General features: G+C 38.8%; 1 protein-coding gene across 2 annotated transcripts in view; it reads right to left on the bottom strand.

Annotated features, from left to right (window-relative positions):
* Positions 1 to 2,599: 2,599 nt before the first annotated feature.
* Positions 2,600 to 13,525, bottom strand: part of LOC128647945 (deoxyribodipyrimidine photo-lyase) — a 65,029-nt gene continuing 54,103 nt past the window's right edge. For both annotated transcript variants that reach the window (XM_053700628.1, XM_053700632.1), the window contains one exon: positions 2,600 to 3,422. In XM_053700628.1, the coding sequence (XP_053556603.1) occupies positions 2,890 to 3,422 (533 nt within the window). In that variant the 3' untranslated portion in view covers positions 2,600 to 2,889. The remainder of the gene's footprint in view (positions 3,423 to 13,525) is intronic.

The raw sequence follows: 13,525 nt of genomic DNA, 5'->3' as shown, positions 1-13,525 counted from the left end.
CATGTCCCGGGATCCCAAGGCGGTATTGATAGATGCTCTTGCAGCGCTTTGGTCCTTCAATTTGGCTTATGTCTTTCCACCGTTTCTCCTTCTCCCTCGTCTGGTCGCCAGAAGCAAACAGTAGAAGGCTGCAGTGATTCTGATAGCACCTGCGTGGCCACGCAGGACTTGGTGACTGCTTGGAGATTGAACGCTTAATTCTATCAAAGCGGGGCTTCTCTGAGTCAGTTATACATACCCTGATTCAGGCTAGGAAGCCTGTCACCAGGAAAATCTACCATGAGATATGACGCAAATATCTCTGTTGGTGTGAATCCAGGTGTTATTCATGGAGTAAGATTAGGATTCCCAGAATTTTGTCCTTCCTCCAAGAAGGATTGGAGTAAGGGTTATCAGCTAGTTCCTTAAAAGGGCAGATATCTGCTCTGTCTATTTTTTTATTTTTATTTAAGTGTCTGGCAGAACCAGACGTCCAAGCGTTTACTCAGGCTCTAATCAGAATCAAGCCTGTCTATAAACCTATGACTCCGCCATGGAGTCTGAATCTAGTTCTTTCAAGTTATTCAAGGGGTTCAGTTTGAACCCTTACATTCCATAGATATTAAGTGGTTATCTTGGGAAGGTTTGTTTTTGGTAACTATCTCTTCTGCTCGAAGAGTCTCAGAATTTTCTGCCTTACAGTGTGATTCGCCTTACCTGGTGTTCCATGCAGATAAGGTAGTTTTGCGTACCAAACCTGGTTTTTTTCCTAAGGTTGTTTTTAACAAGAAACATCAACCAGGAAATTGTTGTTCCTTCTTTAAGGACGGAACGTTTGTTACATAATATTGATGAAGTTCGTACTTTAAGTTTTTACTTACAAGCTACTAAGGATTCAGACAAACATCTTCCTTGTTTGTTGTCTATTCTGGTAAGAGGAGAGGTCAGAAAGTGACTGCTACCTATCTTTCCTTTTGGCTGAAAAGCATCATCCATTTGGCCTATGAGACTGCTGGCCAGCAGCCTCCTTACACAATTACTGCTCATTTTACCAGAGCAGTGGCTACCACGTTGGCTTTTAAAAATGAGGTTTCTGTGGAACAGATTCGTAAGGCAGCGACTTGGTCCTCAATGCATACTTTTCCAAATTTTACAAATTCAATACTTTTGCTTCTTCGGAGGCTATTTTTGGGAGACAGGTTTTACAAGCAGTGGTGCCTTCCGTTTTAAACGGTACCTGTCTTGTTCCCTCCCTTCATCCGTGTCCTAAAGCTTTGGTATTGGTATCCCACAAGTAATGCATGAATCCGTGGACTGGATACACCTTGCAAGAGAAAACAGAATTTATGCTTACCTAATAAATTACTTGCTCTTGCAGTATATCCAGTCCACGGCCCGCCCTGGCAATTAAGTCAGGTAAATATTTTTTTGTTTAAACTACAGTCACCACTGCACCCTATGGTTTCTCCTTTTTCTTCCTAACCTTTGGTCGAATGACTGGGGATGGAGCTAGAGGGGGAGCTATATGGACAGCTATATGGACAGCTCTGCTGTGTGCTCTCTTTGCCACTTCCTGTAGGGAATGAGAATATCCCACAAGTAATGGATGAATCCGTTGACTGGATACACCGCAAGAGAAAGTAATTTATCAGGTAAGCATAAATTCTGTTTTTTCTTCGTTCTCTTGCTATCATTATTTGAAAAAGAAGGCATATAAGCTTTTATTTTGGTTTCAGAACTCTGGACAGCACTTTTTTATTGATGGATGAATTTATCCACCAATCAGCAAGGACAACCCAGGTTGTTCACCAAAAATGGGCCGACATCTAAACTTACATTCTTGCATTTCAAATAAAGATACCAAGAGAATGAAGAAAATTTGATAATAGGAGTAAATAAGATAGTTGCTTAAAATTTCATGCTCAATCTGAATCACAAAATAATTTTTTTGGGTACAGTGTCCCTTTAAGCGAAAGACTCAGGCGCGCAAACATCTGGAGATCAGATAACACGACTGTGCCAACTCCCTTTCCCCATAGACTTCTATAGGGCACGCTAAAAAAAAGGCTTTTCTGACTTTTACTCTAGCGCTAACCCGAAAGAACACTAGGCCAACAGTGCTAAAGGCAAAGGTGCGTTAAGAATACTTGAAATACCTATGTTCTTCACGTAGAAGGAAATGTGATATATATATATATATGTGTGTTTGTATGTATGTACGTGTGCACATACATATTTACACACCTAAAACACATGTATACACACATACATATATTTTTGAGCCCTTCCCAGTCAAACACCTTGACATATACCATATGCCTTTATACATTTTTAATTATATAATATATCATATTAAATATATATTTTACATTAAATATGAGTAGTATTTTATTTAAAAGTTTTCCATGTGTTTTATATATATTTTACATTAAATACAGTGTCTTTATACTGAGTAATATTTAACGTTGTTGCGATACCCATTGAAAGTATAGCGCATGCTAAAGGGATCTCAGCTGTGCTAAACAGTCTCATTTTATTCTGTTTTACCATGGACTTGTAATATTAATTTGCGACTTATAATCTGGCCCTTTGTTGGTAGCTCAAACAAGTTATTCCTCAGTGGCTTGAGAAAGTGTTTTATTTTTTTTGGATACTGTGACTTATGCTTTGTCAAATCTGCTTTACACATTCTTTTAGGTGCAACGTCTTTACCTTTAATATAAAAGTTCATAATTTTATTACAATAAGAAAGACTTGCTGTATTTTTTCATGTTAAACATTTAAATTCTCCAGAGGACAGAATTTAAATAATTCACTATCTACTATTTAATAGTTAATTGTAAAATAAATATCTGTATTGGAAATATTAAATAGAAAACTGTAAACATTGATGGCGTTTCAGTGCATCCACTAATTAGCAAGATGCAAATAAGCTGGAGGTATTACTGTGAACGGATCTTTCCTGGGAGTTCTCCGACTCTGATTTTTAGGATCTTTGGGTTGGGGGAGACCTTCCATGATCCTGCTAGTCCTCTCTCTCCTTTCATACCTCTGGGCTCCTTCATGGATTGTACTTGCTGTAAAATGCTTTTCATTCATGTATGCAATGGTCTCATCGCGCTTGCGGCTGATGTACCCTTTCAGCACAGTGTTGTATGGGTTGTCCTTAGCATTGGGATCCAGTGTTTTATATTTAAACTCCTTCCTTGTGATGACAGGCAGCAGGAAGGAACCCATACTTGTCTTGATGACTTCATCATCAGAATAACCCAAGGTCAGAGCCAGTAGATAATCTGGGATAGGAACCATGTCACAGCCAGATACACTGTCTAGGTATTCCTTGTGCTTCATACGAACTTCTACTACATCTTTTAAAGACTGTTCCCGTCTTTCTTCTAAATTCTGAATTATTCGATTAGGATAGTTTTGACCTAGGACAACACCTGACCATAGAGAAAGGCGAGAGAGAAGAAAAACAAACAACCTTTTAAGCAACTTTACATTACAAACAAAAACATTGTACAAAAGTATTTTCTTATTTGTTTAATTGTATTTTGTGTATGTGAATTTATACACACACGTTAATGCAATATAAAATTATATACATTTGTTATAAAAAAAAAATATTGAAAGAAATTTTCTAGGTAACTTTGTAGTGCTTGGAAGCCACAAAAACCACATTGTGGCCCCTGGACAAGTGAAGGCTGAAATAGCACATCTAAGCAGACTTTTAAACTAAACTGTAGGAAATAGATATACAGGTATAACTCACTTTACAGCGCTTCGCTAATACATCGCTTTGTGGAGCTGAAGTTCAACTTCCAAGAATTTTGAAACAGTGCTGCAATCTTTGTGAGATTGCAAGAAAAGTGACTGGCACCATTTTGCTATGCGCAATTCACGCTTTTTACAGCATTACAGTGCAATCTGTGTCTCAGTGCTATAGTCTGGCAAGTTTTACTACAGTAATTGTAACTATTTTACAGGTACAGTTTCTATTGAATACTGTGCTGTGCGAGTGTTAAACTAAACATAGCACTATTGCACCCCTAATATAAAGTTAGTTCAAACATGTTTTGCACATTTTTAAACACACTGGCAAGTGAAAAGAAAGCTAAAACTGCCTTGTTTCACTTTAAGGCTGTTTTCACTTTACAGCGAGGCTCCGGTCCCTAACCCGCTGTATGAGCGGGGTATACCTGTAAATTTGTTACTCTTCTTTACTGCTATACTAGAAGAAGATTTGCAAGAGACAGTGTACTGAATTTTTTTTTCTTGTCTAAAAAAAATGGCATTTCAAAATGTATTTCTCATGTTCGTATCCTACATAAACCAACATTTTTTTTGTCATACTTGCAGAGGCACGTCCCTCTCCATCAGTAAAGTAGAGAGGCAGCTGTCAGCCAGCAACGACTAGTAAGACACAACATACTAAAACTTCAGTATTCGTTTCAATTTAAATAGATTTCACTGAAGGGACATGTTACAGCACATCAATAATAAGCAGACTAGAAAATATCACATGAACATTTCAAAGTTATGAAGGAAAAAAATGTTTTTGGGATATATTTTTTTGTCCACTTTTACAAATATGCTGCATCATTGTCAAGTGATTCTGCATTGGATAACATGATCCTTTAAAAATGTTCAGTCAAATGTGTAAAATGATGCTCTTTCATATGGAAGGCACATTTTCCAGTACAATACCCCTTTAAAGTGAAAATAAGGCAAATCAAAGAGCTGTAACCACTGCCTACTTCATGAAAAAAAATTTAAATTGATTTTTAAGTAAACAGGAATTTTTAGAAGCCCTATTTTATATAAAATGAAAAAGATATACATGTATCCTCCTGAACCTAGTTATAAGGGGAAACAAAAACAAACATACTTCTGCCATAGTGGAACTATGTAGTCAGAACTACTAAAATATCATGATAAAGTATTCTTTAAACTAGGCGTGTACATTTGTTTAGTTATAAATGCAGATTCTTTAACAAAACACGGATATTTAGTTTTGGTTTCACAAAACAAAAATCCTAATGAATGCACCACAAAATTTAAAGAAAAACTAAAATATTGACAAAATTAATTTGTTTCCTTTAAATTACTTTAGAAGCGCTAATCTGACACTTCTCCACAGAACCCCAGGCTGCACTTATAGGAGGCTTAGAGTGCGCTAAACCCTCTTCACAGAGCCCTGGGCTGTGCTAGGAGTCGTCGAGATTAGTGCAGCTCTTCAGTGTGCTAAAGTTACGTATTTAACGCTACAGCTCAATTCTTTCACCTGTAGCAAAGGAACATTTACATTTGTTTAACCCTTTGTTTCGATGTAGACAAAGTAACCCAGTTATTAAATTGAAATCCTGCAATCGTGAGATTTCAATGATGGGATCGGATCAGGGGGGCGTCCCTATGATGCTAAGCACACCCTCCAGACCGTGATCGCATCCAGGAAGTGTCGTTGGCTTCAGGACAGCCAAACGGCTAGGACGTTCTATTCCATCCTAACGGCGCTAAAGCCCGGCGCGGTTAAGATGGAATAGAACGCCCTCAACATAAGGAAGTCTCATGTATTATTCATAGTCAAGGATGCTATATCCAAAACAGAAGTAGTAGTTCTGTGTAATATTTGCTTTTCCCCAGTACATTTAGATTTACAGACAATGAATGCCTGTTGAATAATAGGAGTATTTCTCCTGATTTTTTTTACTATCCTACACAGGGCAGCTGAATTACCTGGCCCTTCGATTTCTTAAAGGTCTAGTCAAAATTAAAACTTTCATAATTCAGATAGGGCATGCAATTTTAAACAACTTTCCAATGTAAGTTTATCATCAAATTTGCTTTATTCTCTTAGTATTCTTTGTTGAAAGCTAAACCTAGGTACATTCATATGCCAATTTCTAAGCCCTTGAAGGCCGCCTTTAATCTTAGTGCATTTTGACAATTTTTCCCAGCTAGACAGCGCTAGTTTGTGTATCATATAGATAACATTGTGCTCACAATACACAGAACTGATGAATGAAAGTTCCATTCATTTTAATGCATTATTCACATGCACCATAGCGTATCCGCATAGTTTACTATCTTTTTTAAATACACTTTTGAAACAACTATAGCTTTTATTAGAAGCATTCTTGCTAATACATGCATATTACAAAAATGCTCCTATTCAAAAACTGAAATGCATCCATATGGATTCCATCTTTGCCTGGAATGTCACTTTAAATCCACTATAGCTGTACTTACATACTGGGTGGCTGAAGCAGATACCTCAGTTGCAGACCTATCAAGCAACACTCACCGCATACCTCTATCATTATAAAAAGTTTTTTTTGTCAGTCTACAATAGCCATATTTAGGTAAAAAAATCTTGTTTTGTTTTTTCCAACAAAAAATAGGAAAAGGAAATGGGAGAGTATAGAGGGGATATTAAGCACTCTTACACCTATCACTTGTAATAAGCTGTAAAATTACAGCATGAAATATCTGCTAGCGAATAATAAATGTATATACTGGTATTAAAACCTATAATCTTTATTAAGGAATTTATTTAAAAATGAATGACTAAGGTGATAAACATCACCTATCATTACCCACACAGATATATTACCTAAAGGTAAACCACAATTACTGCACTGCTGCTATCATGTCACCCCCCTGTATTCTTGGCCGATATCAGGAACCGTCGGCTTCAGGTACCAGGGGTAGCATGAGGTAACAGTTAATGCAGCAAAAATAATTATAAGTGGTATAAGTTGAGTAATAAAAGTAGTTTAAAAACAAGTTGAACTACACAAACATGTTTCAGCTGTTGCACAGCCTTTCTCAATGTGATTCAGCAAGTGAACTGACAAACCTGATTCACTGCCAGGTGCTGCCTTTTAACCCCTAGGTAAGGAGATGCTAAACCAATCAGCTGAAGGCTGTAGTGCACGCCTCTAGGATAATCTATCAGTGTCCTCAGTTTATCTGAGTCCTAGTTGTGGTTGGTAGCAGTCTCCTAATTGGATGAAAATTGTCACAGTCTATTCCTCTCATAAATTACTATTCAGTACACACCTCTGGGGGGAAAAAAAACCACAAACAAAAAAAAAAAAACTGACTATTATTGTATAAGTCTTCATTCAATGATATGTACTCCTATGTAATCATAACATTAACTATTTGTTGACATATATTCCATGGCATCTGAAAACTGCTGTTAGTATAGAATATATAATTTCAGCTACTAATACCAATGAATACATTATGGATATATTATCCTTACTTATGTATTTGTCAGTTATTGAAATCATATAAGGCTTCATATCTTTCCAAATTGGGTCGGTGTGTTGATTATGTGATATAGTCAGATCTGTATCATTTTAATCATCCTGGGGATACGCATGAATATTTGAATAAATAATAATTATAAAATACAAATATATAGGAAGTATGCACCATATGAATTTATAGCTTCATGAGCTAAAGTGATATGAAATATGTGTGTGCAGTATGCACAAATTACCTTACTCAATTCACTATACATTATTATAGCTCCATGAAGTGGCTCTCACAGTCAAATTTATTATGTGTTTAACACGCTCAGATAGGGACTTTTTTAATCTTGTCAATTCTAAGCATTGTACACTTTTCATGGCATAATGGAAAGTCAATTCGGGGTGCATACCCTATATTAAGGGTTTACTATCTACTAAATCATGATATGTATATCATCATAAATTTCTCTTCCCAGAGTTATCCTAATTGCATATTCTCAATTACGAATTAAAAATAATAAGATGATGCATTGATACAATATACAGTGGAAAACAACTATCATTCTGGATTAATATATACAATCCCATATTAATGTCAGATGGGCGTAGCTATTCATCCACCAATGTAGTAATGTTTATATCATAGTGGGTCCCCTGTGTATAATTCACCCATATTATTCGCATATGGAAATGAATATTTGCCCACATATATAGTAATATGTTCATGTAATAGTCCACTATGTAATAAGTATCTTAGATTAGTAGTTTACAAATAAACCCAGAAATTATTATTTTCATTCATGCCGTGGGGCATCACAGAGTTTAATTTAAAAATCCATCTGGCTTCTTTTTTTAAGTAATATTTGTTCGATGTTCCCTCCTCTAATCCCAGGTTTAGTAGTTTCTAATCCCCAGCATTTGAAAGACTTAGTGTTGCCATTATGGTGTTGTAGGAAGTGTCTCGCTACACTGGTTAATTTCTTGCCTCTCTCTAGAGTCTTACTGGCAGATCTAATATTGCTCATGTGCTCTATCATTCTTGTGCTGAGGCATCTGGTCGTCATTCCTACGTAAATTAAGTTACATTCGCACGAAACACAGTATATAACATTGGTGCTTTTGCAGTTAATATGACTGTTGATTATCCATTTTTTATGGAATCTGTCAAATATAAACTTCTTTTTTATCATATGTGGGCATACACTACAATCTCCACAAGCGATTGATCCTTTATATAAGGGTAATTTTTTCGCATTTCTGGAGAAGTGACTGGTTGTTAGGCAGTCACTTAAGTTGTTTGCCCTTCTATATGTAAAGAGTGGTTTATCAGGAATGACAGTTTCCAATATTTCATCTGCTTTTAAAATATGCCAATGTTTCTGAACAATGCTGGAGATTGATTGGCTCTGATTGGTATATGTAGATATAAACCTGAGAGAATTGGAGGATTCTTTATTATTAGGTTTTAAAAGTTCAGCTCTATCTCTTCCTAAGGCTCTATTGTACACTTTGGCTAGAGCTTTCTTAGTGTAACCTCTTTGTAGTAGCCTCAACCTCAAGTCGTTTGCCGCTTTCTTGAAGGATTCTACAGAGGAACAGTTTCTGCGAATTCTGAGGTATTCCCCCATGGATAGACTTTTGATGGTATTGGGATGGTGGAAGCTGTCAGCACTTAATATATTATTTGTAGATGTTGGTTTTCTATAGGTGTCTGTCTCCAGGTAGCTTTCACTCTTTCTGATAGTGATATCAAGAAACTCCAATTTGTGTTTGTCATTATTCATGGTAAGGAATAATCCTAAAGGATTCGTATTTAGGGTGGGTGGCAATAAATTCTGACAACAATTCTGTGGTTCCCTCCCACACAAAGAAGATGTCATCTATATACCTGGACCAGTGGGTGATGAATTGTGTGAAACGATTATTAGTATCATGAAATACTACGGTTTCTTCCCACCAGCCCAGGTATATATTGGCATACGTGGGGGCACAGGATGTCCCCATCGCTGTCCCACAAGTTTGCAAATAAAACTTGTCATCAAACACAAAATAATTGTGTCCTAGTACGAATTCCAATAATTTTATTAGGAATTCTTTAGTTTCATTAGATAATGACTTGTTTTTTAACAGACTTGCATCCCCATTTGGTGTCAATACTAGTATAAAGTGATTCAACATCACACGTAACTAGAATAGAATTGGGAGATAATGTAAGGTGATCAATTTTGTTCAACATATGCATTGTGTCTCTAGTGTGAGATGGGAGGGATTCCACTATATATCGAAGTCTAGCATCAATGTAGACTTCGATATATAGTGGACTTGAGGTTGAGGCTACTACAAAGAGGTTACACTAAGAAAGCTCTAGCCAAAGCGTACAATAGAGCCTTAGGAAGAGATAGAGCTGAACTTTTAAAACCTAATAATAAAGAATCCTCCAATTCTCTCAGGTTTATATCTACATATACCAATCAGAGCCAATCAATCTCCAGCATTGTTCAGAAACATTGGCATATTTTAAAAGCAGATGAAATATTGGAAACTGTCATTCCTGATAAACCACTCTTTACATATAAAAGGGCAGACAACTTAAGTGACTGCCTAACAACCAGTCACTTCTCCAGAAATGCGAAAAAATTACCCTTATATAAATGATCAATCGCTTGTGGAGATTGTAGTGTATGCCCACATATGATAAAAAACAGAATTTATGCTTACCTGATAAATTACTTTCTCCAACGGTGTGTCCGGTCCACGGCGTCATCCTTACTTGTGGGATATTCTCTTCCCCAACAGGAAATGGCAAAGAGTCCCAGCAAAGCTGGTCACATGATCCCTCCTAGGCTCCGCCCACCCCAGTCATTCGACCGACGGACAGGAGGAAATATATATAGGAGAAACCATATGATACCGTGGTGACTGTAGTTAGAGAAAATAATTCATCAGACCTGATTAAAAAACCAGGGCGGGCCGTGGACCGGACACACCGTTGGAGAAAGTAATTTATCAGGTAAGCATAAATTCTGTTTTCTCCAACATTGGTGTGTCCGGTCCACGGCGTCATCCTTACTTGTGGGAACCAATACCAAAGCTTTAGGACACTGATGAAGGGAGGGAGCAAATCAGGTCACCTAAACGGAAGGAACCACAGCTTGCAAAACCTTTCTCCCAAAAATAGCCTCCGAAGAAGCAAAAGTATCAAATTTGTAAAATTTGGCAAAAGTGTGCAGTGAAGACCAAGTCGCTGCCTTACATATCTGGTCAACAGAAGCCTCGTTCTTGAAGGCCCATGTGGAAGCCACAGCCCTAGTGGAGTGAGCTGTGATTCTTTCAGGAGGCTGCCGTCCGGCAGTCTCATAAGCCAATCGGATGATGCTTTTAAGCCAAAAGGAAAGAGAGGTAGAAGTCGCTTTTTGACCTCTCCTTTTACCAGAATAAACAACAAACAAGGAAGATGTTTGTCTGAAACCTTTAGTAGCCTCTAAATAGAACTTTAGAGCACGGACAACGTCCAAATTGTGTAACAAACGTTCCTTCTTTGAAACTGGATTCGGACACAAAGAAGGTACAACTATCTCCTGGTTAATATTTTTGTTAGAAACAACTTTAGGAAGAAAACCAGGCTTAGTACGCAAAACCACCTTATCTGCATGGAACACCAGATAAGGAGGAGAACACTGCAGAGCAGATAACTCTGAAACTCTTCTAGCAGAAGAAATTGCAACCAAAAACAAAACTTTCCAAGATAGTAACTTAATATCTATGGAATGTAAGGGTTCAAACGGAACCCCTTGAAGAACTGAAAGAACTAGATTTAGACTCCAGGGAGGAGTCAAAGGTCTGTAAACAGGCTTGATCCTAACCAGAGCCTGAACAAATGCTTGAACATCTGGCACAGCTGCCAGTCTTTTGTGTAGTAAGACAGATAAAGCAGAGATCTGTCCCTTTAGGGAACTTGCAGATAATCCTTTCTCCAAACCTTCTTGAAGAAAGGAGAGAATCTTAGGAATTGTTATCTTATTCCATGGGAATCCTTTGGATTCACACCAACAGATATATTTTTTCCATATTTTATGGTAAATTTTTCTAGTTACAGGTTTTCTGGCGTGAACCAGAGTATCTATCACCGAATCTGAAAACCCACGCTTTGATAGAATCAAGCGTTCAATCTCCAAGCCGTCAGTTGGAGGGAGACCAGATTTGGGTGTTCGAATGGACCTTGAACAAGAAGGTCCTGTCTCAAAGGTAGCTTCCATTGTGGAGCCGATGACATATTCACCAGGTCTGCATACCAAGTCCTGCATGGCCACGCAGGAGCTATCAAGATCACCGAGGCCCTCTCCTGATTGATCCTGGCTACCAGCCTGGGAATGAGAGGAAACGGTGGGAATACGTAAGCTAGGTTGAAAGTCCAAGGTGCTACTAGTGCATCTACTAGAGTCGCCTTGGGATCCCTGGATCTGGACCCGTAGCAAGGAACCTTGAAGTTCTGACGAGACGCCATCAGATCTATGTCTGGAATGCCCCATAATTGAGTTATTTGGGCAAAGATTTCCGGATGGAGTTCCCACTCCCCCGGATGAAATGTCTGACGACTCAGAAAATCCGCTTCCCAATTTTCCACTCCTGGGATGTGGATCGCAGACAAGTGGCAGGAGTGATCCTCCGCCCATTGAATTATTTTGGTCACTTCTTTCATCGCCAGGGAACTCTTTATTCCCCCTTGATGATAGATATAAGCAACAGTCGTCATGTTGTCTGATTGGAACCTTATGAATTTGGCCTTTGCTAGTTGAGGCCAAGCTCTGAGAGCATTGAATATTGCTCTCAGTTCCAGAATGTTTATCGGGAGAAGAGACTCTTCCCGAGACCATAGACCCTGAGCTTTCAGGGATTCCCAGACCGCACCCCAGCCCACTAGACTGGCGTCGGTCGTGACAATGACCCACTCTGGCCTGCGGAAGCTCATTCCCTGGGACAGATGGTCCAGGGTCAGCCACCAACGGAGTGAATCTCTGGTCTTTTGATCTACTTGAATCAATGGAGACAAGTCTGTATAATCCCCATTCCACTGTTTGAGCATGCACAGTTGTAATGGTCTTAGATGAATTCGTGCAAAAGGAACTATGTCCATTGTTGCAACCATCAATCCTATTACTTCCATGCACTGCGCTATGGAAGGACGAGGAACAGAATGAAGCACTTGACAAGAGCTTAGAAGTTTTGATTTTCTGACCTCTGTCAGAAAAATCCTCATTTCTAAGGAATCTATTATTGTTCCCAAGAAGGGAACTCTTGTTGACGGGGACAGAGAACTCTTTTCTTTGTTCACCTTCCATCCGTGAGATGTGAGAAAGGCTAGAACGATGTCCGTATGAGCCTTTGCCTTTGACAGGGACGACGCTTGTATTAGAATGTCGTCCAAGTAAGGTACTACTGCAATGCCCCTTGGTCTTAGAACCGCTAGAAGGGACCCTAGCACCTTTGTGAAAATCCTTGGAGCAGTGGCTAATCCGAATGGAAGAGCCACAAACTGGTAATGTTTGTCCAGAAAAGCGAACCTTAGGAACTGATGATGTTCCTTGTGGATAGGGATATGTAGGTACACATCCTTTAAATCCACGGTAGTCATAAATTGACTTTCCTGGATGGTGGGTAGAATCGTTCGAATAGTTTCCATTTTGAACGATGGTACCCTGAGAAATTTGTTTAGGATCTTCAAATCCAAAATTGGTCTCAACGTTCCCTCTTTTTTGGGAACTACGAACAGATTGGAATAAAAACCCATTCCTTGTTCCTTTATTGGAACTGGGTGTATCACTCCCATCTTTAACAGGTCTTCTACACAATGTAAGAATGCCTGTCTCTTTATTTGGTTTGAGGATAAGTGAGACTTGTGGAACCTTCCCCTTGGGGGTAGTTCCTTGAATTCCAGGAGATAACCTTGAGAAACTATTTCTAGCGCCCAAGGATCCTGAACATCTCTTGCCCAAGCCTGAGCAAAGAGAGAGAGTCTGCCCCCCACCAGATCCGGTCCCGGATCGGGGGCTACTCCTTCATGCTGTCTTGTTAGCAGTGGCAGGTTTCTTGGCCTGCTTACCTTTGTTCCAGCCTTGCATTGGTTTCCAGGCTGGTTTGGGTTGTGAGGCATTACCCTCTTGCTTAGAGGATGCAGAATTAGAGGCTGGTCCATTTCTGCGAAAGGGACGAAAATTAGGCTTATTTTTAGCCTTAAAAGACCTATCCTGTGGAAGGGCGTGGCCCTTTCCCCCAGTGATGTCTGA

The sequence above is a fragment of the Bombina bombina genome, chromosome 1, assembly GCF_027579735.1.
Source record: "Bombina bombina isolate aBomBom1 chromosome 1, aBomBom1.pri, whole genome shotgun sequence".
Classification (NCBI taxonomy): Eukaryota; Metazoa; Chordata; class Amphibia; order Anura; family Bombinatoridae; genus Bombina; species Bombina bombina.
This window is presented reverse-complemented; position numbering and strand designations above follow the sequence as displayed.